The 24183-nt window shown below is 48.7% G+C and overlaps 8 protein-coding genes across 8 annotated transcripts; 6 read left to right on the forward strand and 2 right to left on the reverse strand.

The window, feature by feature from the left end:
- Nucleotides 1-547: 547 nt before the first annotated feature.
- Nucleotides 548-2910, reverse strand: F5891DRAFT_1051738 (thiamine diphosphate-binding protein). The gene is made up of 8 exons (XM_041362509.1): nt 2816-2910; nt 2617-2753; nt 2472-2564; nt 1943-2419; nt 1602-1892; nt 1311-1555; nt 805-1260; nt 548-756 (listed from the first exon to the last, which is right to left on the reverse strand). Exons 1-8 carry the CDS (start codon nt 2863-2865, stop codon nt 610-612), a joined length of 1896 nt encoding a protein of 631 aa, XP_041222498.1. The 5' UTR covers nt 2866-2910; the 3' UTR covers nt 548-609.
- A 2481-nt stretch (nt 2911-5391) lies between these two features.
- F5891DRAFT_570081 (general substrate transporter) lies at nt 5392-7474 on the forward strand. Its single transcript, XM_041372315.1, has 3 exons — nt 5392-5772; nt 5819-6114; nt 6165-7474. The coding sequence occupies exons 1-3, from the start codon at nt 5534-5536 to the stop codon at nt 7313-7315; spliced, it is 1686 nt and encodes a 561-aa protein (XP_041222499.1). The 5' UTR covers nt 5392-5533; the 3' UTR covers nt 7316-7474.
- On the reverse strand, nt 7474-8943 carry F5891DRAFT_569942 (uncharacterized protein). The gene is made up of 2 exons (XM_041372314.1): nt 8672-8943; nt 7474-8625 (listed from the first exon to the last, which is right to left on the reverse strand). The coding sequence occupies exons 1-2, from the start codon at nt 8801-8803 to the stop codon at nt 7633-7635; spliced, it is 1125 nt and encodes a 374-aa protein (XP_041222500.1). The 5' UTR covers nt 8804-8943; the 3' UTR covers nt 7474-7632.
- Nucleotides 8944-9897: 954 nt separating this feature from the next.
- F5891DRAFT_570283 (uncharacterized protein) lies at nt 9898-11242 on the forward strand. Its single transcript, XM_041372316.1, has 3 exons — nt 9898-10599; nt 10654-10693; nt 10759-11242. Exons 1-3 carry the CDS (start codon nt 10319-10321, stop codon nt 10759-10761), a joined length of 324 nt encoding a protein of 107 aa, XP_041222501.1. The 5' UTR covers nt 9898-10318; the 3' UTR covers nt 10762-11242.
- Nucleotides 11243-11267: 25 nt separating this feature from the next.
- On the forward strand, nt 11268-12683 carry F5891DRAFT_570359 (uncharacterized protein). Its single transcript, XM_041372317.1, has 3 exons — nt 11268-12015; nt 12062-12265; nt 12313-12683. The coding sequence occupies exons 1-3, from the start codon at nt 11723-11725 to the stop codon at nt 12503-12505; spliced, it is 690 nt and encodes a 229-aa protein (XP_041222502.1). The 5' UTR covers nt 11268-11722; the 3' UTR covers nt 12506-12683.
- A 1800-nt stretch (nt 12684-14483) lies between these two features.
- On the forward strand, nt 14484-16095 carry F5891DRAFT_570414 (uncharacterized protein). Its single transcript, XM_041372318.1, has 2 exons — nt 14484-15545; nt 15610-16095. The coding sequence occupies exons 1-2, from the start codon at nt 14714-14716 to the stop codon at nt 15912-15914; spliced, it is 1137 nt and encodes a 378-aa protein (XP_041222503.1). The 5' UTR covers nt 14484-14713; the 3' UTR covers nt 15915-16095.
- A 370-nt stretch (nt 16096-16465) lies between these two features.
- F5891DRAFT_958005 (uncharacterized protein) lies at nt 16466-17049 on the forward strand (the record flags this gene model as incomplete). The annotated part of the gene is made up of 2 exons (XM_041375527.1): nt 16466-16640; nt 16694-17049. The coding sequence occupies 2 exons, from the start codon at nt 16466-16468 to the stop codon at nt 17047-17049; spliced, it is 531 nt and encodes a 176-aa protein (XP_041222504.1).
- A 3138-nt stretch (nt 17050-20187) lies between these two features.
- F5891DRAFT_1130134 (uncharacterized protein) lies at nt 20188-22971 on the forward strand (the record flags this gene model as incomplete). The annotated part of the gene is made up of 9 exons (XM_041364488.1): nt 20188-20280; nt 20554-21083; nt 21108-21241; nt 21350-21489; nt 21560-21577; nt 21599-22006; nt 22032-22490; nt 22546-22692; nt 22741-22971. 9 exons carry the CDS (start codon nt 20188-20190, stop codon nt 22969-22971), a joined length of 2160 nt encoding a protein of 719 aa, XP_041222505.1.
- Between the last annotated feature and the right edge of the window lie 1212 nt (nt 22972-24183).

Here is a 24183-nt window from a genome sequence, read left to right on the forward strand (position 1 = left end):
TATGAGAACCGACAGCCTCAATAATGCTTGTCAAATTTTCTTGAGCGTGCAGATGTATGTGTTGGGACCACGCCTCATCCTTAGCGTTCGAGAATATTACGCCAAGCTTGTGGCCGAACCCGACGCAGAAACTAGCATAAGTTCGATTTTTTTTCAGGAGCACGTACATGTACAAACCAGCAGTACTGTGTAGGGAAATGCTTGCGGTGTGTTCTGCATGGAGGAGAAATTTAGTCGAGGATCTGTCGTGGTATTTATTTGAGTGACAGTATATTCAAGACTAAGTTTGCGCAGACATTTCTCACTAAATACTGGAAGTCGATGAATCGCCCACCCACACTTCGGCTCTCTGGCTTATCATTTGAATGTTCATTTGAAAATTACTGATATATTTCTCCATAGGTGTTAACTAACACGATCAAGAATTTGTATTCCCTACGGCATCGTTATACTACAAGGTAACAGTACAAACTGTAATATGAATTGCATTACAATAATATTGTGTTTTTGGAAAGAGGCCTTCTCTATAATATGTCTAGTTAGACAGTCGCTTGATCTTCATAATGATCGCTATAGGAAAGCCACAATTAATATCAGTCAGCATCAAATTCAAGAATAAGACGAACATTGAGGGTCAAGGTTTTGATGAGGAATTTGCTCGGACAAACCACCACAGCCCTCCTTGGTCGTACCCATGTAGCCATACTTGGGTGTGAGCTGGCGCTCGATAAGCCAAGTACCCATCTTCGAACCAAGCTGAAACACACGTTAGTGTGAATCTACCGCACGCGAACGGATACGTACCCCAGTCTTCTGGTTCAGTGACTCAACGACCAGTACGAAGGGGCTTGAACCGATCTTCCTAAGCGTTTGTTCATCGACCAGGTTGAGCGTAGGCTTGTTGATCAAACCAACATCCAGACCCTCCTGGCGGCAGCGCAGGACAGCATCCCACGAGCGGTACAGCATCTCACCGAAAGAGACAACATATCCAGCTTTGCCATCCACGATCGTCTCATCCTTGCCAGGCACGAACTTGTAGCCGTCACCGAAGAATTTGGTACCGTCCTCCTTGAGGATGTAAGGCACCTTCGAACGGGTGGAGAAAACGAAGCGCAGGCCACGCTCGAAGAAGACCCGCTGGATGACAGCCACCATCTGCAATGGGTCGGCAGGGAAGTACAGCCACGACTGAACATCAGAGAGACCATTGTCAGCGAAGAAGGAGTTGACACCAAAGTGGCAGGTGTTGTCGGCCATCTAACGCAGAGTGAGCCCAAGCCTCAGACCTAACATCGATAATTACGCACCTCATCAACACCAGAGTGCGAGAAGTGACTAAGAACATTGCAGTTGTTCAGGCGGGCCATGGTGACCTCAGAGATAACCATCTCAAGGAAAGCGGAGAACGTCGAGAAGACACCAAACTTGTTCGCGTCGAAGCCGAAACCAGCGGCTGTGGAGAAGTTTCCACGTTCCATGATACCTGATGGAACGAATACCTCAGGGTGCTTTTGGTGGATAACCTTGAGACCAGTGGAGCCCTCAAGATCACCTTTTTTTGGAATGAGCTAAGTTCCTAGTAAATTTATCGAACTCACTGTCGATCACCATGACTTTCTCGGTAGCCTCCTCCTTGCTAAGCTTGTCCAGCACCAAGTTGACAGCTTCACCAAATACAACACGGTTTGCGCCAACCTCCTTGGTGGAGCCGATGTATAAGTACGGCACGCTCGTAGGCTTGATGTTGTTGAGGATATCCTCCGACACTGAAGCGGGGTATCCCCGTGCGGTGAGGTATTTTACGGCGGCCTTCACGGGAATAACATCGTGCCCATGAGTGCTACCCTCAATGTCAGCAACACCCGGCGCCATAAGACGCTTGGCGACGACTGGAATCATGATTAAAACTCAAGTTACGCTGGGAAGTCGACAGGCTTACCAGCAGCAGGACCATCGTAGGTAACAACCGCGGCGACAGCGGCCCATAGGGCGTCGATGTCTTCACCCTGAACTGTGTAGACCTTGAGACCGTGACCCTCAAGAGTCTTACTGACATCGTAGCCCTTCAGGTACTGAGATGGGTGTCCGGCGATAGTGACGTCATTGTCATCGATCAACAATTTAACGTTCAAGTTCTGCGCAACAGCCAATCTGGCAGCCTCGGCATCGTTACCTTCCTGTTGGGAACCATCGGAACCCAGACAGAAGACAACTTTTTCCTTGTTTGCCATTGCGACACCGTTCACCATGGGCCACATGTGACCAAGACGGCCGGAGGAGAACTTGACACCAGGTGTCAAACCCAGTTCGGGGTGACCAGGTAACTTTGAATTGGCTTCACGGTAATGAAGGAGATGCTCAGGGGGAATGTGCCCATCGAGAGCAGCGAGAAGGTATTGAGTTGCGACACGGTGACCTTAGTATATTGTTAGGTCAAGTCCAAAAGACGCATATAATCATTTGTATACCTGCTTCATCGAAGACGATGGGGAGGTACTTCTCCGATGCCTCAAACAAGCTGAGGAGAATGCACACCTCCGGAATGGTGTCATAAGCTCCACCTGGTGCGAACGGTAAGCGAGAAGCAAGCTATCGGAGATCAAAGCCACAAACCAGTGTGCCCGCTCACTCCCCGAGCAGCACCTGTTGCGGTGAAGAGCACGAGAGCATCACGGAGAAGCTGGATGTTGTGCAGAAGAGTCGATTTCTGTTCTGCAGTCAACTGGGGCTTGGAGGGGTCAAGCGTCAATCTTATCGCATCCCCGATTAAGCAGATAGTCCTGATTTACTGCGACAAGAAGTCAACACTGACTTTCTGTACTTCTTGAGATCAATTGGGAACGCGCTCTCTGTGCCAGGCATTTTGGGAGATCAGGTGTTTCGAAGGTCTAAGTAATGGTGGTGTGATGATAGACTGATCATTCGATCTTACCAGCTTTATTAAGGTGAGCGTGTGAACTTGCATGTATGCGGGCCGCGTTAGTAGCTATAACTCACATGAAACCAACATGCGACGAAAGGAAACGTTCGAAAGCTTTCACAAGCGAGAGCACACCAGAGCGCACTCAGCTAGTCCCGGAGTACAGGTAACTAGGTCATTTGCTCACTGCACTGCTTCACTAGTCCCTTCGATGAGAGAACGACACGGTGACCGTGAGCATGTTCACATATAGATTAGTGCACATCTTCCCAATCATGTGAGCGGTCGTCGCTTTTTCATGGGTATCGGTGAAAGTTCTGTGAGTCTCCTATGTGTCTTGTGAGTTTCTATGGAACGAACGAATCATGATGCTTTCCGTAGATGTATGGACACGTTCTTCGTATTCGGCCTGGGATGGTTACCTACGTAACTTTCTCCGCGCGCGTTTGTCGGAAACTACATCCCTTTCGAGAGGCTAATGGTACAGGAACCCGGTAAGGGCGGTGCCCCTGACGAATGATTGTGGTCAATCTAATTATGGTCAAGTGAAACGTCGATCTGGCCGCGCTGCTCACTAATGCTAACACCGACTTTGAACTAGTACGTCGACATTGTCTGCACTCAGAAGGCAAGGTTTGACATATTAGCCTATCACTTACCTACCTGCTAGACCAGAGCTGCACTTTCCCGAGGGTGGATGAACAACCGGTGAAATGGGTCCCTTAATATGCAGCACGCATTGATCGTACTTGCCTAAAACTTGGAGAGAGTTTCGAGTCTATCATGTGTGGATAAAACCGATACACAGGACTGGGTCCAATTTCACGATTCTTCATAGGTATGTACGATAGTCATCGACATCACTGAAGTCAGAATCTCAGCATGGTCCCTCAAACTCATGATATCTACTGCAAGTACTCATCATGGGAACCGACCTATTAGGTTGTACGTATCACCTCCACGGGCGGATATACTGCCAGTAGCCTTCGAAATTTGTTTGGGCCGGTCTTACTCTGGACTACACAAGGTATGGTATATCGGACCTGAGATATTATTAACGATGATGCTGGTCACGCGTAGTTTGGCTGCGGCGCTGCACATGTGCTTCAAGTTGTGGAAGAAAAGTGGATATCCTTTTTCAGATGTCGGAAAGATCCCATGTCTCCCGATCTATAGACCCACCCAAATTTAGGCGTCCTACACTCGAAATGATAAGAGCCAGAAGGCGAAATTCTGCACGATGTCTAAGCTAATGTGTCTCGGATGATAACACAAAAGCTTCCCGCTACACCTCTCGTTACTTCCTCCATCACCATCGCCAGCAGTACCTGGCTTTAGACCTGCTTCCACATTCAGTGCACAGCAAACACTAGTTAGTTTTGCCTTCGCACCGAAACGTAAAGCGGACTCAAATAACTCCACCAAATCCACAACACGCACCAAGCCTAAGGCAATTTCGAAAACCTCCTTACCTCAAGCTGAGCTGAAGAATTCCTTGCATTTATTTTTGTATGGTGGAAGGCACATTCTCATATTGTATTAGTATGATACACCCGTATCTGACATTCAACATATCAGATAAATGTTCCCCGGTGTCCCATCCTGAGCCACATTAATTGCCCGCACAAGACCCCTCGGTGCCCTGCAAACGAGTATTTTTGGATGTGGGAATTACAGATACGAAACGGCGTGCAACATTGCTTCCCGAGAATTTTGGCGTATTCAGATCGTGAGAGGCAAATGCAAAAGGAACGAACGTACAGAGGCACGGAGAGCTGACAAGGGGGCTGCAGAGAGGAGACGATGGGCAGAAGACTCTGTTTGTGATAAAGAGGTGATCATTTAGGGCTGCGGCAGCTCGAGCTGTAGAAATTTCTATTTTGGTGAGGCAATGGGTCTGGAACCAGTTCGAACTCGAACAGAACCATATCTGACCGATCCATTGGTGAACCTATAATCCTGGTCCAGGTTTGAGGGTAAGGAAACACGGACCTGCGGCACCGAATTATATTATTCAGATCAGAGGAATGTGACGAGGCGATGATTAATATGGAGCCCCAGTTCTGAGTCCGTCGAGTGGGCATGCTGCAAAGAAGAACTCGTGATCGTTCTTACTTGTTATCGGTAAGTTTGTTTGTTGGTGCATTTATACATGTGGCGTATTACGTGATGTCGTGCTGCATTCGTTCTAGTTCACGCTTGTATCCGCATCCGATTAATTTGTTCAGGGCGGGCCCATCAATGCATCAATGCATCATGTGTCGAAGATTTGAAGCTAAGCCTCATAGGTTCTGGTCCTTCGCAACTACCTATTTTTCCGTACAGGAAGACGACAGTTGCTCCTCACTATCATGCGACTAAATCAGCTAGTACAAGTCATTGGATGCTGGCTGCTGCCAGTGGCAACCTTCTCGAGGAATATCGCTTTTCAAACTAGTCAGTGATGAATTTAATGACGCGCGCGGTACGCCAGTGTCCAAATGGGGTTTGCTAGTCCAAAGTTGAGATCCACTTACGACGACCATCACACTATAAGATGCAGACATTGCTCGCTCTCCTTTAAGGAGATACGCTCACCCTCCTGTTCACGTCATATACGCTCTCTGCTCTATGATCATGGCCACGACTTTGAAAGGGGAGCTCCGGGATATCATTCAGTATCGCAATGCCTACTTGCTTGCGTTCTCAGCGACCACGGGATACGTCTGCTTCGGTTGGGAAATTGGTCTTATAGGTGGGGTGATCACATTGCCATCATTTCAAGAATATTTCGGTCTGCTATCGGAATCAGCCTCTGCACGCGCCAGCTTGAGCGCTAATATAGTTTCGGTCCTGCAAGCGGGCGGATTGTGAGTGCAGTGCAGTTGCTCACCTCAATTAGACTCATATATTTAGCTTTGGAGCATTATTTTCGAGCTACTTTGCAAGCCGATTTGGGAGAAAGCCTGCTTTAATAGCTTCGGGAGTCATCTACCTCATCGGAAGCATCATCCAGTCAACAGCTGGAATTGGAACGTCCTCGGCTGTTGGATTGAAAGTTTTGTATTTCTCCCGTTTCTTTGGCGGCATGGGAGTGGGTTTGATGTCAGCTTTGGTGCCGGCATACGTATCCGAATGTGCCCCGAGAGCCATACGTGGTCGATGCACTGGTTGCATCGAAGTTTCGGTGGGATTGGGAAATATGCTGGCTTGTGGGTGTCACTTCCAGACATATGACAATTTACTGATTGATGGTGTATAGTTTGGGTCAACTACAGTGTTTCTCTTAATATCTCACCAGGACAAATGCAATGGCGATTGCCCTTTATCGTCCAGATTATACCTGGGGCGCTCTTGGTGGTTTTTATGCTTTTCCAACCCGAGTCTCCCCGTTGGCTTGTGGAACGCGGACATTACGATGAAGCAGCTGCAGCTCTCGCATATATTGCGAGGAAAGATCAGGACGATGTTTCTGTCGTGCTGACTCTTGGCGAGATTCGCGCTGATTTCATCGGGAAGCACAGACTACCGCTACTCACACAATTCCGCAAGATGGGAGAATCAAAAATCATATTTCTGCGTTGCATCATCGCTTCTATCGCCACCTTCTTCCAGCAGTGGTCCGGCACGAATGCAATTAATTACTATGCTCCCCAAATATTTGCCGGCCTCGGTTTCTCATCTACTTCTTCAGCGTTATTTGCCACTGGCATATACGGTGTCATAAAATTCGTCGTCACATGCATGACTCTTGCCTTCGTCATCGAAAGTTGGGGTCGGAAGAGAAGCCTGATCTATGGTGGTCTAGCGCAGGGCTCGATGATGTTATGGCTTGGCGGGTACGCTGGTATTCACCCCCACCAGGACGTTGTGCCAGCGACGTACGTTTCCATCGTCGCCATATATCTATACGGCGTCTTCTTTTGCTTAGGCTGGGGCTTTACTCCCTTTGTCCTCGGCTCTGAAGTTGCACCAGGCCATCTCCGTATGGCCGCCATGTCCCTCGCAGCTGCGATTACCTGGCTGTTTACCTACGTCATCGCCCAGATCACGCCCATCCTGCTAGATCGCATAACCTATGGGACTTACCTCCTGTTCGGCGTTGCTTCACTTATAATGGCAGCATGGGTATATATCTTCATACCCGAGACGACTGGGTATCCACTGGAAGACATCAAATATCTCTTCGAGAGAGATATCATCCTTCGCTCGTTGGAAGATGCGCCTTTGGGCTGGATCTTCCTTGGGAAGCGTCGCGCCGTTTCCGTTGAAGAGCTTAAAGCCGCCGATACCCTTCCGACAAATAGTCCCAAGGATGTCTCAGAGGAGTTGAGGTTGGAGGAAGCGTCCGCGCGGGGTCATTCCCTTCGGACTTCAAATTCACAAGGGTATGATGATCCTCTTATTATATGAACGTAGAGTATTGCGGCAGTTACATGAATCTTTGTATGTATTTCCACAGCCCATCTGTAAAATGAAGGGCTAGCTTATGTATCAGTTATCTAGCTTTACTTCTTGATGTAATAATGCGCAGTAAAGACCGAATCATTGAATCCACGTGCAATAATGAAACCCCGACGACAAACTCATTGACAATGAACTCTTGCGTGTTCCCATCGACACTGTTGACGTGCTCACCGCACTTTCGGACCAAGATGACACCGGAGATCGAGGAAGGACCTCTAATGCAATTGGTGGCCGATAGGACTGCGAAGACAATAAAAAATCCTCTAAGCCTTGCTAGCAACCCGAGCCGCTCGATGCGCCTGTTTGCAGGCATGCTTTCCATGAAGATGCCTCTTCAAAGCATCAGGACGAGTGAACGGGTGTCGGCAACCCAAGCATGAATATTCAGGAGCACGATGTCTAAGACACTGCCGATGGCGTGCAAGATCGGTGGCACTGTGACAGACCTGCCTGCAGCCGTCGAGTAAACAGGGAAATAAGGTCTGTTTGGGTCCAGCGAGACTTCTTTCTTTGACCGATGTCGATGATTCATATTCAGAGTCATCGGTTTTGTAAGTGGGCGTGAAAGTATCGGACGAGGAACACCGCTTGCGAGTTGTAGCTTTTCGCTCGTCTCTGAGGCATTTTTGCCTTTTGGTGCTATCTCTGGGCGGAGCTGATGCATTTCGTCTCTTCTTTGTGACCGCAGTCGGGGTGCCCGGAACCCTGACATTCGAAGAAGCTGGAGTACATGGATGGGGAACATTAATTTCATCATAACCGTCATCGGGGGTAGAAGAAGTATAGCCATCCTCAGAACTGTCGGACCATGACACAGAACCGAGAGGAGAAGAAGCCGAAGGCATCGGTGAATCCTGTGTGACGCTATGCAGCTGCCATGACATTGTACCGTCTGTCGAATAACCGCAGTCATCATCGACATCAGATGGATGATCGTCACATTGGGTGACAAATGGTCTGTCATAAACTGCGCTATCACGTCTACGATGCGATCGGAACGCTTGAAAATCCTCGCAGTCCAGAGGCGGAGTGCAGGGGCGCAGGGAGTTTACCTCACTTGGTCTCACAGACACAGCACCACATCTCTCCTCGTAAGATGAACGACAAGGACGATAACCAGGCCTGTCCCATGTTACTCCCATATCGGAAGGTGAACTTTCCATCGCACTGGCGAGATAACATGGTCGTTTCTGACCAAAACCCTGAGTATGTGGGCAATTACGTGAATCCCAGGCATGAGCCACAGCATCGTAAAGCTGCGAAACATAAGGACATCGTTCATACACAGATTGTCTAGCTTACGTTGTTCGGGAACTTGAATGATGCCAGCTCTTCATCCATTGTAGCGATATCAAAATGGTTCTCCGAAGTGCAATTGTAGCCAACGCTACAGTCGAATGCGGTCGCTAGACACGCCGATGTGAATGGGATCATCGTGAACGAGTAGAGACCGCAGAGATGTGTGTCGGAGCAAGGGGAACTACATTTGACTTTATACGTCAGTCTGGATCATCCGCGATCATGTAAAGCACTTTGTTGCGAGCAACAAAGCATGAAATCGATGCGTCTAGGTATGATTACATTTTGTTTCTCAGAGCGGCCGACCCAAAAACATGTAAGTCAAAACATTCAAGGACGCCAAGCATGACTTACGACCATTGTTTCAAGCCTTTCACTGATCCTGACACAAGAAGCATGAGAAGTATTAGTAGTGCAGAGACATCTATGGCGGCCCAATTAAACAAAGGAAGAAAAGGTTGCAAAAAGGTCCCTTTCAAATGTGGGAAAAAGTCGAAGCGAAGTTGATCATGAATGTACTCGTCAGTCTCGTTCACAGTCCAGATCCATCGAGTATCCAGCGTCCACGGGAGTCTCGGACAGATGACTATTTTGTGAACACGAATATGCTCGATGACAGGAGAAGTCCAGGCCAGGAGTGGGAGGAAATAAGTACGTAACGCCGCTCCAAAAGAACACGATATATCGAGCAAGCCTCTGCGCCAGAGCCAACGGCTAACCAATAATTCATACCGCTCAACGCATGTCTCATCAAGGCACTCAGCTCTATTTGCGACCTTAGGGACTTGATATTTGAAATCGTGCCTGTGACGAAGGATCAACTCTCTCACTATGATCGGAGGTGCATGCATCATTATCAAACACTTACATACCGCAGTTCGTCTGCGAAAAAATAGATGACGGTCCTTGTCCCAAGTTGTGTAAATTCATTCCCCTTCATTTGTGAGAGGGCAACCGAGCGGTAAGCGCGAGAAGTTATGTAGTGTTAGTGAGTTGAAATATGTCACCCGTTGAGACATTGCATACTCACGAACATCAACCCTTATATCAGTATTGGACGAGACAGCTACCGGCTCCGAGGAGGGAGCATGCGGCATCCCTGTGATCCTTGACACGACCGACGTCTAGCCAATCGCACTCGCGCAGCACACCACCACGTAACTGAAAAATCTATCCTGGATAATAGTTCTGAGGGCTTATTCCTGAATGCGACAATCCAAGTCGGTTACTCACCACTGTTGGTTATTCTGAGATAGGTACCATGCTTTTCACAATTTCGACGGCGAACTTGAATTAGGCTGTGTTAGCTGTGATACTGGTAGCACCTGCTCTGAGTACTCCAGAATAAGTTAGCAACACCACTAGGACAACGATACGTGCATACTGGCTCGCCGCCGATGAGTTTAAATTCCATGATGCTGGGCCGTTTTATTTTGCTCAGCGCTCAGCGCCGCCACCGGGCTTGCGATCGAAGTTCAAATCACGCAAACCGCCGAAGTGCTTGCCTCTTCTGTCCCAATGGTGCTCGCTAAACAATATACCCTCGGCCAATACCACCCGATGGTCCGTGCGCAATCAGCCGCCTAGTATAAAGGTCGACCACTCGCGAATCTAATTCCTCATACTTACCTTGATGGCACGGACCTCTTCATGTCTCGGGTTCTTGGGCTGTTGGGACCTTTCATAGCACGGCGACCTTGTCCTCAGAGGGTGCCTTCAGTTTGTGTGAGCTTCGGCTCATGCACTGTCTCAATATTTTCCTGTCCCACCACGGCCACTCTGGCTGGGTGGGCCTTTTCTTTGCTGGTTTGCTGTCCTAACCCTAACCCTAGTGTAGTCGAAAGTGGAAAACTGTCAATGAATGAATTTGATGAAATTGCCAATCCATCCATCCATCATCATCATCCGTTCATGAATGATGCGATTCGATCGTGTGTCGACTCGCCAAACTCTGAGGGAAATTGATTCACTGCCCCAGCTGCTAGTTCACTCGAACAGATACTCCGCATCAGCATCATTCATAAGGTAGAAGCTGTAGCCTGTCAGATCATTATATGTTTACTAAACATGCAACTCTTCGGTCCTACTAGTGAAATTCGTGGTTACGCGTCGACGGTTATTGATCATGCCGTAGCATCGCACGCAGGCCTACACCTAATGTCGCCTTCTCAACATGGTCTAGGAACATGGAACCTGAGGACTCTGAATTTGTGTTACGACGATCTGCTCGAGGCTAGTGGAGTGGAGTGTCAAGCTCGGTGATTGCCTCTGTTTTTCAGACAGCTAGGCTTCCCGCGAGCACAATGATGGAGTCCATGCGGTACGCGCGTTAATCGCTCCTTCTGTCAACCTTATGCTTATCCACTACAAGCGGCCCAGCAGTGGCTGTGGTGGGGGGAATGCGCCTGTTCATGTCGTCCTGGACTAGCTCAAAAATGACATTGACATATCGTCGGTAGACGATTTCGGCAATTTTTTGGACTTCTATCTGAAAATTTCGCTCGACGCCGTTCGACCGCTCTTCATGGACCCATGCGAACGGAATATGCTTTGTTTAATCACGACGAGCGCAAATTCGTGATTACAGAGGGTCTTTTCAGCGCTCAGGAGAAGTTCGGGTTAATTTAACAGTCTAAATTCCCGGCCAGGAACAATGACTTACACCCCAGTTGATCGTCATTTGCTCAGCTTCTCACTGTTCTCACAGTGACGTTTGTAATTTCGGAAAATCTACATCTCTGGGGATCTGGATCGCTGCATCATGATCCGTCCCTGCGCTCCTTCGAGCTTTTGGTTCCCTACACCTCGCGATATGCCGCCGTACCGACCATGGATGTGGACGTATGGAGAAAACGCGCAATTGTTGCGGACGCCCTAGGCAATAAAATGGTGGCGCCCACTAGCGCAATGCAAGGGGGATTCTCCTGAAAATCTTTTAATTGATCCGAGTCGTCTTCTTTCCGTCGGTAGTCTCATCATTTCTGCATTCGCATCCGCCTGCATCTCCTATCTCCAGGGGCGGAAGGACTTACGCCTCATTGCAACATCGCAACGATGGAGCGTCGTAACACAGCGGTCAATCTGGCCAGTGATGTCAGTACTATTATTATCTTTCAGTGTGAAAGGTCTAGTGCCGGGAACCTTCGCTTTAGCGGCACCGATAATGTGAAACGATGGCGGTTCCACAAAGATAATTTTGGTCGCAGGCTTGAAGTTGGTTCGGGGACCAGCCTCTGGTATTCCTGTGCCACGTACTCTTTCCCACAAGCCAGGAGCCGTAACTCAACGATGGTCGCATTCGCAGCAACGAATGAACGCCCTCAATCAAAGTTTATTCCACTGATGCGGCAAGGTGCCATCTCTGATCAAGGCTGTGTCGCTGAATGCCACTAGTTCTTGGCAACATTTTCGAGTCAGTTCTGGCTTACGCGTCGCACGGCTGACTCTTGACCTGTCAGCATATCTCAAGTCAGACTTGCGCCAGGCTGACTCAACTTGCCCGTTTATTGTTCGGAATCTGGGGTTTTCTCAGTACCGAGGTTCCACCATCAGCGGAACGGTGACCATGGTTCAGGTCAAGTATTCTTATTATAGAAGGTGTGCCTTCTCCTTCGAAAGCCACAAAAACTTACGTTCTCACCTAGAACGACCCCCCCTGCGGCACCATTTTTAAATCCCGGTCCGGCGCTAATTGGAGGTTCGCACAGCGTCTTACAGCGTGCACAGCAACGTCGGGCGGCAGCATCGATTTTCCTCGTGTTCTACGTTCGAAATAACAATGCGCACCACATGCGGTGTACCGAGCATGTCCAGAATGCAGAAACACGAAATGAATGAGGGTTACCCTTGAAGAAACGACGCGTGGCCAACATTCTCGCAAGGCACGTTTCAGGGCACCACCGATAAGTTCCATTAAATGCTCGCACACTACGAATTACACATCGTACCGGGTGACCGCTGGTGGTTGCGAGGAGGGAGTCGCCATGGGCTGAGATACCCGTACACTAGTTTTGTAGAATCGGAATGACTGCTTGATTAGCAATGATGGAGCGTAACGATGGAGCGGATGTCCTTCCCGGCCGTTTGTGTAAATTGGCCTACTTGGCTTGTCCTGTGCAACCATCATCCTCGATAACCGTCGGGGATCGAAGGCCTGCTTGTTGATTGCGGCAAGGTCCGCATTTTTGACAGGATGACCCCAGCTACGCAGGAGAACGGTAGAGAATGCTTTGTTTGTCGATCCTACCACTTAAGCGACATGGGCGCACTGCCTCACAAAACATGGTGGATGCATCAGATTGTATCTCGGAAATTGGGTCGCGTGATGTACACTACAAAGAAATTCCTATTTGCAGTGATATTGTGTCGAACTGATCATAAGTTCTCTGATGTTCTCGCGATCGTTGATGAAAGGGGCGGTGCATCGATACAATACTGATCAGGGCATACCACACACTGCTGTATATATACAGGAATTTCATTAAACTAGGCCGCTTCTCATTTGGGTCATAGAACGGGGCTATGCATAACGTGCAGCCAGGCCAGGGATCCCAATGCCGCAGCCGCATTTGCTAGTTTTCCATTCCGACGACCGTGCACGTTCACCTCGTCGATCGGGAGTGCCGTGTAAACCCCCGAGTATCGTGGTATCCGAAAGAGATTTAGCATGCGTATGAAACGAGAGAAACGAGTTGTAAGATGGTGCGCTGCGGACTCTATAGATGCTTTGACATACCGCATCAAGTTTGGATGAGCGCTGCGGGAGAAGCATTCAGGAACGGAGGTTGAGAGGGAGCGTAACTTTCGCGGGTAGCTCGATCAAAAAGGATGGATAGCGTCGATGGCAGATTTCATAATATGGGGCATTGCCACGGCGAGGACCATGTGGTTGCAAACCGACAACGGCTGAAAAAGGAGTTTTTGGGGAGGATCGACAGGGAGAATGACTTTGCGATGCTAGGCTGTGATAGTAGTGGGAATCGGTGACTGGGAGGGTCATCCTGGGCTGGTGGACTGATGATTTCAAGGTAGATGTTGGAGGGAGGAACCCATGTAAGGATTAGACACATTGCATTGTCAGCTATCGGAATTTCGCCAAAGTCCAACGAAGTTCCAGGCCCCCTAATTTAGTAGTAAGTTCGGGGTTGGGAATGGATGACTGATTGACTTTGATTTTGGTATGAATACCGCGATATATCAAAATCAAGAGGTATTCCATCGTTTCGGATTCGACGGGACGTGAGTCGACAGCATACGTAAAGCGCATCAAAGAAAGATTTATTCAATGACGATATGAATGTCAGGTTGCACATGCTCGATGTGCCTAGTATGCCATTTATGTAATTTTTGGGGAGGATGAACGGTCATGCAATGGTGCACTATCATGCGCGGACAAGCTAATGATTACCGAGTTGATCGGCATCTTGAGAGCGACTTGGCGAGATAGATGGAGAATAGGTAACGAGAGAGGTAAGAGAAGATGCGACGGCAACGCAAACCTGATGAAGCAGATGCAGAATGAACCAATCGGGAATTCCCGAGTCGATGAATTGTGACATGATGGGGATTAAATGGAGAATTCTGAAGGAGCCCATGGAGGGGGGCCGCCTTCGTCGGTGTAGGCTTCAGTGGAACGCTTATCAGTTCAGTTGGTCAAGGATATTGCCGAAAATAAACAATAAATTCCAAATTATTACGGCAACTTCGGCCGGATCCAGGATGAAGCCGACGTACCCATCGGCAACAGTTTGTCCATTTATGGATAACTACCCCGGCCGGATATACATGTATAGCGGAGGTTAAAAAGACAGGCACTATTGATGCCAATAATAAATCTATTGGAATTCTCACAAAACCTCTACCTTCCCCCTCTGACAAGCGTCAATATCTTTCTTATTCCTATCCTCATCCCTTCTTCATCTTGTTATTATATTTTGCTGTCTTTTTAAACAAACAGTCAGCGTCTTTACTGCACAGCAAATCGGTTATCCCGATCTATCATTCTTCACTTCAATTTATCCCCTACCACCACACCATTCACAGCAGATGGCGCTACTTCGTTCAGAGTCAAACCAATATCTCAACGACCTCGATTACCGCTCTAACAGTCCGTCAAACAAGCCTTTGAACCTAGCAGCAAATTCTCCTTTTGAATCTTACGAGTTCGGCCATCTATCTCCTCCATTCCCCCATACTCCCTCATACAATGGATCCTATCAAAACTCTCCCTACTCTGGTCATTCAGAACTCAGTTATGATCCAGATGGTCCAGAGGCTTTTGGTGGTCTCTTTGACAGAGATGCAAACAATGTAGCTTCTCGCGACGAATATGACCCCTCCGAGTATGATCCACCAAATTCTTCTGGTTTGCTCATGTTTCAAAGCGAATACCTCCCTGAAGTTGATCACAATTCACTCTCCGTATCTCGCGCTCCATTCGATAACCGTCCTCCAAATGCTTTCGATCATAGTTCTCCATCTAGCAACGGTGGAGGGGATGAACCGCGCAGTCGTGCTTCTTCAGTATCTTCAAACCCTCAAATTCCCACGTCATCCCCACGTCTCGATATGGCTCATTCATTCGAAAATCTTCATTTTGAATCCCCCCATTGGCAGCTTCATAATCTTCCCGGCGATCGTCCAATGTCTCCCCCAAGAAAACCCCAGTCTCCCCCTCAACTTTTAATTCCTGATAGCAGTCCAGCAGCCCGTTCATTATTCCCTCAGGATCCTCCAATGATCAACGCTCCGGACGGTGATGGTGGTTTTACCTCCAGCGGCCCTCAATTGCACATTGTTCCTGCTACCCCCATAAGTGGCGGGGGAGCGGCTTCACAAGCAGTCCCTTTTCAATCTACCCTGAAAACTCTCCATCAAGGCAAGTTGACTCCGTGATGATTCTTGTTTATTTCGGGAATTCATAATTTGCCTTTTATATTTTTGTTTGCGTCTTACGTCCGTACAGGATCAACGCAAAATGCGCCACAGCAACAGGCTGCGACCCCCCCTTGGGATCAGCAACAAATTCAACATACCGAGGGATCTCAATTACTCGGGGTGTCACAACAGGGAACACAGCAATACCCGCACAGCCACTCTTCTCATACACAGGGGCTGTCCACTCTCGGTCCCCATCCTGATCCTACAAATACCAGCTTCTTGTTCCCGGGTACTAACCCCCGCATTCGTAGTAAATCCGACACTTCATCTTCTTTACGTCCAACATTCTGGGACTCTTCTCTCATGACCCACGAACAACTCAGAGCTCTTAACAGTTCTGCTATTGACGACAACGGCACCGTCAACCTCAGCGACGTCCTTCCGCAGCACCAACATCAATCGCAGCATCCCTCCAGCACCAGTGTTAACCAGACATCGTTCAACAACTCTTCTCATACCCAGCAGCAGCAGTTCAACTTTGGGAATCCCAACACTCCATCCAACATGAACTATCTCACTCCCGATGCCATAGCGCTGCGCAGGTCCAAATCTGACAGCGGCTCGCGCCCAACCCACAACCGCCTCTCACGTTCTGAAGACATCTCTCATTCCTCTCCCCTCCTCTTCCCTCCCTCATCCCACACGGATCTCATTAACCGTCAGTATCTCTACCCACAAGAGACCGTGCAATCCATTCGCATGCACAACCGTCGGGCATCCTCGGGCTCACGCGGTGGGAACGACGGCAGCTGGAGTGGACTATCATCTAACCGCCCAAGCCCGTATCCCAGTCCATCAGCCAGCCCGCGTGTACGATACGACGATCTACCCAATGTCTCCCTCGCTGGACGTCCATCTATGCTTCGCCCAGACCCTGCCCAAACCATGGCGAACCAGATCTCTGTCACAAAGCAAACTGTGACCAGTGAGCGCACGGCTGGGGCCAGTCACCGGCGCCGCAAGCAGGATGCCAACTTCCTGTGCCCAGTGCCTGGGTGTGGCAGCACGTTTACGAGGAGTTTCAATCTGAAAGGTAATTAAATTTAATATCGGCTCATGCAAGTGATATTGACGTGTCTATTTAAGGTCATATGCGTTCACACAATGAAGAGCGGCCATTCCAGTGCAAATGGCCGGGATGCGGCAAAGGGTTCGCAAGGCAGCACGATTGCAAGCGACACGAACAGCTTCATTCGAATTATCGCCCGTTCACGTGCGATGGCTGTAATAAGACCTTTGCACGAATGGATGCCCTGAACAGACATTGTAAGTGCTGTGTCTTCTTCATGCATGACACATTGCTTATCGAATTTCCTTTAGTGCGTTCTGAGGGCGGTGCTGACTGTCAACGAATTCTCGATGCTGCAAAGCAAGAGAGTGACCATGGCCCTGTACCCAAGACGGAGGAAAATGGGTGGACCAGCATGAGTGTCATGGTATAATGCTCCTCCATCCTCGCCATCTCGATACGCGGCAGCCCCCTCTAATAACTGACTTGATATGTCTAATCTACATCCCATACATTTCAACACCAAGACTGCTTACCATATTCCTGGGACGCTCCTGCGGATTCTCGCTTGACCAAAGATTTTGCTATACTACCCTTTTCGCTTTTTCGTCTTGTCATTTATGATGTTATTGATGCACCTTCGTATGCTAGTCATCGTACCTAAGTATCATTGTAGTCTGCCTGCCCCCGCTCTACCTTTATTATTTGTCCCCGTGATCCTCATCCTTGTAGCGTAGTCATCCTAGATACGGCGGTTGTCGGTCTGATCATCATGTCGTATATTTATACAATGGAACTAAAAATTTCAACGATCAAACTCGTTCGAGCTCTTCATTATGGCGATGTCCACCGGGTGCTGTGTGACCGGAACTATAATTCCATCGAGCACGAACTTCAGAATTTTTTTCATTTTAGTGACAAGACAGATGCGGGGCTGTACACGCCTACTTGTTGACTAGCGCTAATCATGAACACTGCCTCGTCCGATCAAACAGCCTGGCAAAGTTCAAAGTTCAAAACGAACCACCCCGGGATACCCTCGGCTTTTACACTGCCCCGACGAAGACGCGACTTGACTAAACGAACTTCCCTCTTCTTCGCAAGATGGAAAACACGCCATCTTGGATCATACCTGTGTGCGTGAGCGCCGTTGACTCGTTCCGCAACACGGAGAATTTCGAAATAGCGTGCTAGTTTACACAGCCCTGTCTGGGCGGATAACATTGTTTCGAGGCACAATCGCGATCCGTGTGGCGTTGCTGCCACATCACTACTGTACATACAGACTGGGAATTTACTTGGATATTTGACCATCGCGGGCGTCGCAGCATAAAGCCCGCGGCGACTTGCGAGGACAGGCTATGTCGATGAAACTCAGCCCCACATATCGTACGGATGTCACAATTAAGATATTGGCTATAGGTAAACCGAGTAGGAGCGTCGATAATTAATTGACTACCGTAGCTGCGCTAATAATATGATATGCGCTTGTATCGTTGATCATAGCCTACAGCTTATGAACGCACAGAGTCAAGGTCCGAGATCGACAAGATCACGGTTACTTGAAACGCTTAGGCTGGCGGTGCCGCAGTATTTGTTGTAGTAGCGTCCTATGGGACAGAAATGTCAGCTAGGCGCTACGGGCGCGCTGTGGAGCCAATCTACTGAGGTGTTATGGCATCCAGGGTACGACATTTTGATAGTGTTGCACGCGACGATCCCTTTCGAAATTCGGGTGCTCTTCTGTTATGGTTGGCGGGTGATGCTAGCGCTTTGGAGATTCTCCGGGCACAGTAGATGGCGGCATTCTGCCGCAGTCATGACGAAGCCAAATGCCGCCGAACTGAGACCAGTAGTCAACTAGTCATCGACTAGCTAGTCAGACATTGTAAGGGGCACAGCACAGTATAATCGACCTCAGTATAAATTTTTCCAGGATCAAGTCCGATGACGAAAGGGATTTCAAACCCGACAGATATCATTGGGGAAGAGATACGACATGAGAAAGCTTGAGTCGAAATACCCCTGAGTGCCTCCGCGATTGAGCTTGAGCATCTTGTCCTGGAATATCGGAGTTAAAATTAGTCTTGTGCGACATTGACAGTTCACAGAACCAGACTGACTGTCAAACTGCCCCGTGAAAGCTGGAGATAGAAGACCTTGTTTTCTTCAGAGTATAGTCTTACATATGAGGGAAGACTCGGAGATCCGACATGAGGCTAGTGTACCCCTGAGGCTCCCGCGACGATGTATAGATGACATCGGTGTTAAAGGTGATCTCCTGCTATGAGTGACGGCGTGTCAAGCGGCGATGTCGAGATTGACTAGCACATAGGACTTGGTAGGCTATTCGGCGCTAATGTGTGGCGAAAAACAGCATGCGTCGAATGGTTTTCAAAAGGATTTTATCATCATAAAAATGATGTCAACAACAGCTGTTACTGAAGTCGTAAAGTCAAGCAACGGCATATTCTCGCCATTGTGCTGACACTGGAGTAATATTGACAATAAGTTCGAAGGCCGCATTCTCGACGCATTGATTTGACGTGCACAATGGACAATCTTGACCGCTGTGGCTCCGACCTCGGAAGACACCTACTTATCGAACGGTTTGAAGTTGGGTACCGATCAGATAAGCCCTAGATCCAACACCATGACACTGCGGATCATGGCGTCTTCGAGCTAATCCTCATGAAAGCAAGGTACCCGAGCCCCTGCCTGGTCTTCTAGCTAGGCTGCGAATGAGATATGAACTATTAATGTTCATGTTCATGTTGGGATGGTGCTCGGATAGCTTGAATAACTTAACCGGAACTAAAAACAGTCTCGTCAGAAAAATAATGAGTAGACTGAACTCTGACCTGGGCCTGGATATTCGACGATGTCAAGCAAACTTATATTGACATTTGTCAGACCGTCGACCCTGCAGTTTGATAACGTATGTTGACTCCTTGTAGACCGCCGACCGTGTAGTTTGATGACTGTGGTGTAGCTAGGCGGAGCCTGTGTTCCAGAAAGGTTGGGCGCGCTGACCTGAGATAAGTTAGTACATGATAGCCTAAAACGCACATTCTCCGTATTTGATATGTGCAACCACATGCAACATAACACCATGATCTACCAATGAGGGACTAGCTGTGAGATCTGAAGTAGCGGCGGCGTTCGGTCAAGCACAGTATTTGGATGGCTGACAAGAGTTAATTGCGAGACGATTTTGTGTTTAGTCGATTAGTGAGTTGAATGAGATAGTATGGCTTTTGCGAGCTCGAGTTACTTGATACGCCCAACTTCACGGAAATGGCAACTTGCATCAGTGCAATACCGAGATCTCCGGCGGATATGTCCATGTCAATGACGGGGACTTGAAGTTATGCCCCGTCTGCCCCGTGACTGAAGAAATAACTCGATTGGGTCAGTTGAAGGGGCCCGAGGGCTAATGATAATGAGTCACTCGGGCTCCCAGCCGTGTCTGTATCTGAACTCACCTTAGTATTTCAAGTTGCGACATGCCTCAGTCGCTGAGCTGATTTGACCAGGGCAGTGAACAGTGCACTAATAATAATAACGTTCAATGCAAGTCAAATTCGATCGTGCCCGTTATTCAGCCACGACGTTGACGACCGCGGGCTGCGCCTTCCACGCTGTCAGATATGGGGTATTGAGAGTGTGTAACAAGAAAATTGAAGTGATCATTCAATACCGGGGTGTTCCGATTCCTCACGAAGACAAACCAAGTCTGACGAACGTTATTCGGGATTATAGAGAAGAACAACGGCCGACATAGGATCAAAATACTCCCTGCAGCATATACAGTGACACGATCCATGACATGACATCCTATTCATCCTTGAGCGCTTCAACTTCCGCAATTTTGAATCAAGGGCATTTCTCGTCATTCAGTATACCACAACCTCCAAGGACAACAGTGTCATATCAGCCCCCCATCTTCGCATCATCTTCATCATCTTCAAACCCAACAAACGGTCTACGAGCTTTCAAGGCTCCAGCTCATAAACATGCACATCATCTGCACTCTATCCCTCCTAGGGAGAAATCTACCCGAACTCTCATAATAGATCATATGTTATGGGTTCATGGCCGAACCCGATTTACCCAGGCCCGCGCTGAGCTCGGAATGACCGACCGAACAGGAGGCCCTTCTTCGCCTAATTATCGTTACCGCGAACGCCCGGAGTCATACGAGGAAGAAGATGAAGCGTCAAGTGACGGTGAAAATGTTGAAATGCTCAAAGCCAGAGAGGGTGGTCCCAATCATCCTCATAACGAGGATGAGGACAATCGTCGACAGAGACAGGACTTGACCCTGGCAAGGACTCTAAGACTCCGTGCTATTGGTCTCGAGAAGGTCGTCACATCAATGCTCGACCAGCCTCCTCCTGTGCACCCAATCCTCGATGGCGATCTGAATACACCACCTACATCCCCACAGCGTCCAGAATCACAACAGTCACCTCATCGTGCAACATCCAGCCACCCGCACACTCTTCCGAATGGTGTTCGTTTACGGTTAGCGTTGGGGACTGTCATCAATGACTTATTTGCACGTCAAGCCCCTCCCCCTGCATACCGACACCATCACCATCCTCCACCAATCATTGTTTCTAGTAACTCAGATCAAGCGTCTTCAAATGGTCGAAGTCCAGGAAACTCTCCTGCAATGCAGAAAGCATCGCCAGTATCTGGGAGCGGCAGTAGCATGACCTCTGCGCAAGGAGCTACTGGCAGCCTTCCCCCATCAGTCGTCTTGCTTTCGCAGGTATCAGCTGCAGCACTTTCTCAGACATCTCTTATTCCCATGGGTGACTTTCGTGCACCTTCTCCACTGCAGGCACCACAAATGATGCAGTCTCGTGTGAGTTCCCAGTTCTGAAATCAAAGTATCTATTATTGACGATGCTGTCTTAAAGAACCGAAGGTCAAAGTTCATGCCCAGTAGCCGTGTATGCACTATGTACATGCAGGGCGCCGATCCCTCCACCGCCAATTCGCCCCCTGGCTTGCGGTGCCCACGACATCTTCATACTGGATGTGACATATGTGTTGAAGCCAAACATTCCGTCAAAGCACCGGGCGGATCTGGCCGAGCACGCCCACCACCTACTGCAATGGGCACCAGAAGCTTTGGAGACTGGGAAGGGGGACTAGGTGGCTCGAATGGAAGTATGGGTGGTAGTGGAGGTGGTATCGCTGGCTGGCAAGATGGCCCCGGTGTTGGATCGGGCTTGGCTCAGCCGGGTGTGGATGGCAGCGTATTGCGCCGGAAGTCGAAGTGGTTCATGACTGAATCTGAAGAGGAACAGTCAGGTGCTGGCGCTGGGAACACTCGGCTGTCAGAGCTTATTCCGCGCTTTTTGAGGCTTTCTGCCCTTGTCGCAACGGAGCTTGGGAGAAGAGCTTGGGGATGATGAGTATGAAGGCGACTGGCAACGGGGTTCCGAAATGTCCGCTCAATTTCCGACTTCGCCTCGGCCCTCATCCCGAAGATCTCAAACCACCGAGTCGCGCTCTGCACCTCCTTTACGGCCTTCGCGAGAATGGTATATGCTTCTCGCGAGCTTACTTTCCCGTGCTACCCTAGAGGGTTATCTTACTGGAGGGTGGTGGGGTCTAGAGGCTGTTGAATGCCTTTTATCAGTTGGCTTGGGTATCACCGACGATGGGTTGGGTCAAGTCGATTCATCGGACGATGCAGACTCTGCATTCGCATGGTTTGAACCAGACGATTTACCTAGTCTCAAAGAAGCGACAAGAATCATGTTTCCGGCATTGCGAGCTGCCCGAAACGGGACGCCCATTCGAAGAGAGGGCGCCGAGGCTGAATTTGAAGCTGAAATGGATGAGCGCCTCAGAAGGGTGAGATCTTTGTCTTGACGAAGTATTTCAATCTTTAACACTCCATTTGTCCTAGTTCTACACGATACCGTCTTTGACGCCGGATCTATCCACCCACATGGAGGATCTGGCATGGCATTACCCTGCTGAGCCTGTTGAAAGGGCAGCACTACGCTTCTGTGAAGCAATTGCAAAGTGGCGTGGTAAACCTGAACTCGAAACCGTGCGTCTTCTTTCATGAATCTCAGGCGTTGTAGCTAATATCGTCTAGTACAAAAAGAAACCACCAAAAGATGTAGGAGGATCTAGTATGACCATCGAAACTCTAGTACATTCCAATCCAACGAGTCCCACGATGGGAGCGTACTCGATTCAGCCATCGAGATCCCAAAGGCCTGCTATCGAAAAATATTTCATTGTACCGCCCTCGTACATAGGAAGAGGCAAGCGCAGAAGATCGGACGGTGAAGCCGAATCATCGAACAAGAGGGCCCATGGGTGATGGCGCGTTGTGCATGTATTTTCAGCTTTCTACCTCGTTAAGCTTATTCGTTTGCGCTGTAGTGATAATACTTATTGCAGCTTTGTTGTTTGTATAATATATTGTTATTCCGTTTGTTATAGCTCAACTTGTTTTCAGTGCGTACATGAGGTTATATCATAGCTCAAATTCAAAATGCCTCTGCTTGCGCTCCATGATTGTGCGTCTTTTTGGATGCTGGATGAACTATCGTATGCGCCGCCTGTTACTACATCGAAGGATCTATCAGCTCTGTCGGGTGTGTAATTCGCCTATGTTACTTCCTTCCTTTGTTCACTGATCAATTATTCTAGACTTCAAGATGTTCATATTTAAAGTTGGGCACCATTTCATGACCGAGACACGTCCTTTGCGGACGTGGCTCATGATGCAGTGCATGTATTTAATTCTTTGACAACGACTTGAGCCATATTTGTATTCATGTTACTCCATCGTGCTTGCTCCTCGTCGAGGGGTAGGTCAAGAGAAGACAGAAAATACAACAGGTCTTCGTCTACCATCTGACCTAGACTTCCTATCATTGACATAGGGGCCCATTGGTTGAGACACGTAGAATGGGACTAAAAATACGGTTCGTGCAGATCTCGCCGATGGATATTGGAATAACATTTATATTAATATCGTTGAATCATAGCTGTAGGTAATCTCCACCATGTCGAGGTACTTTTCTGGAAGATGGATGTTGGTCATCAACGTTTCAACCCAAAGGAGCTGATCGATTACATTGGCCTCGACTCGACAGATCTTCAGACATACAAAAGCGGTGCATGAAACATCATGCATCAGATCTCCAAGCCACGCTTTCCTATCGGGGCCTCCAGTCCCCAGATGATGGACGGTCCATGCTATTTTAGCTAATTCCACACAAAGGAAATTCAACTGCAAAGGCGACATTTAAACATTTTCTTCCGCTCGATTTATAGGAATTTAGGTCCATGATGTCATATGCAAGTCTTGTCATAAAATGGTTCCGTGGTGGTATTTATTTGCTCCCACCGCTGATCGGGCGATCAGTAGCAGATGAAACAAAAGCGTCCTGTAGCCAAGACTGTAGCTATCCGGACCTGGCCCTTGGACAGCTGGATACTGATTTTTCTGTTATTGTTGGCGTCTGAGGTGAGCACAGCACATCAAATATCTGAAACAGGTACAAACATACGCAGCTGGTGTGAG

Source organism: Suillus fuscotomentosus, assembly GCF_016647785.1.
Source record: "Suillus fuscotomentosus strain FC203 chromosome Unknown F5891scaffold_51, whole genome shotgun sequence".
NCBI classification, from domain to species: domain Eukaryota; kingdom Fungi; phylum Basidiomycota; class Agaricomycetes; order Boletales; family Suillaceae; genus Suillus; species Suillus fuscotomentosus.

Coding starts and splice junctions, on each gene's coding strand:
- F5891DRAFT_570081 (XM_041372315.1), top strand. CDS start 5,534: ATGATCATGGCCACGACTTTGAAAGGGGAGCTCCGGGATATCATTCAG. Junction 5,773..5,818: donor GTCCTGCAAGCGGGCGGATT/GTGAGTGCAGTG, acceptor TCATATATTTAG/CTTTGGAGCATTATTTTCGA. Junction 6,115..6,164: donor ATTGGGAAATATGCTGGCTT/GTGGGTGTCACT, acceptor GATGGTGTATAG/TTTGGGTCAACTACAGTGTT.
- F5891DRAFT_570283 (XM_041372316.1), top strand. CDS start 10,319: ATGTCTCGGGTTCTTGGGCTGTTGGGACCTTTCATAGCACGGCGACCT. Junction 10,600..10,653: donor ATGAATGATGCGATTCGATC/GTGTGTCGACTC, acceptor CCCAGCTGCTAG/TTCACTCGAACAGATACTCC.
- F5891DRAFT_570359 (XM_041372317.1), top strand. CDS start 11,723: ATGGAGCGTCGTAACACAGCGGTCAATCTGGCCAGTGATGTCAGTACT. Junction 12,016..12,061: donor AAGTTTATTCCACTGATGCG/GCAAGGTGCCAT, acceptor GAATGCCACTAG/TTCTTGGCAACATTTTCGAG. Junction 12,266..12,312: donor AAGTATTCTTATTATAGAAG/GTGTGCCTTCTC, acceptor GTTCTCACCTAG/AACGACCCCCCCTGCGGCAC.
- F5891DRAFT_569942 (XM_041372314.1), bottom strand. CDS start 8,803: ATGATCCCATTCACATCGGCGTGTCTAGCGACCGCATTCGACTGTAGC. Junction 8,626..8,671: donor CATTCAAGTTCCCGAACAAC/GTAAGCTAGACA, acceptor TATGTTTCGCAG/CTTTACGATGCTGTGGCTCA.
- F5891DRAFT_1051738 (XM_041362509.1), bottom strand. CDS start 2,865: ATGCCTGGCACAGAGAGCGCGTTCCCAATTGATCTCAAGAAGTACAGA. Junction 2,565..2,616: donor GGGAGTGAGCGGGCACACTG/GTTTGTGGCTTT, acceptor CGTTCGCACCAG/GTGGAGCTTATGACACCATT. Junction 1,556..1,601: donor GAAAGTCATGGTGATCGACA/GTGAGTTCGATA, acceptor TTCCAAAAAAAG/GTGATCTTGAGGGCTCCACT.
- F5891DRAFT_570414 (XM_041372318.1), top strand. CDS start 14,714: ATGGCGCTACTTCGTTCAGAGTCAAACCAATATCTCAACGACCTCGAT. Junction 15,546..15,609: donor CCTGAAAACTCTCCATCAAG/GCAAGTTGACTC, acceptor TTTTATATTTTT/GTTTGCGTCTTACGTCCGTA.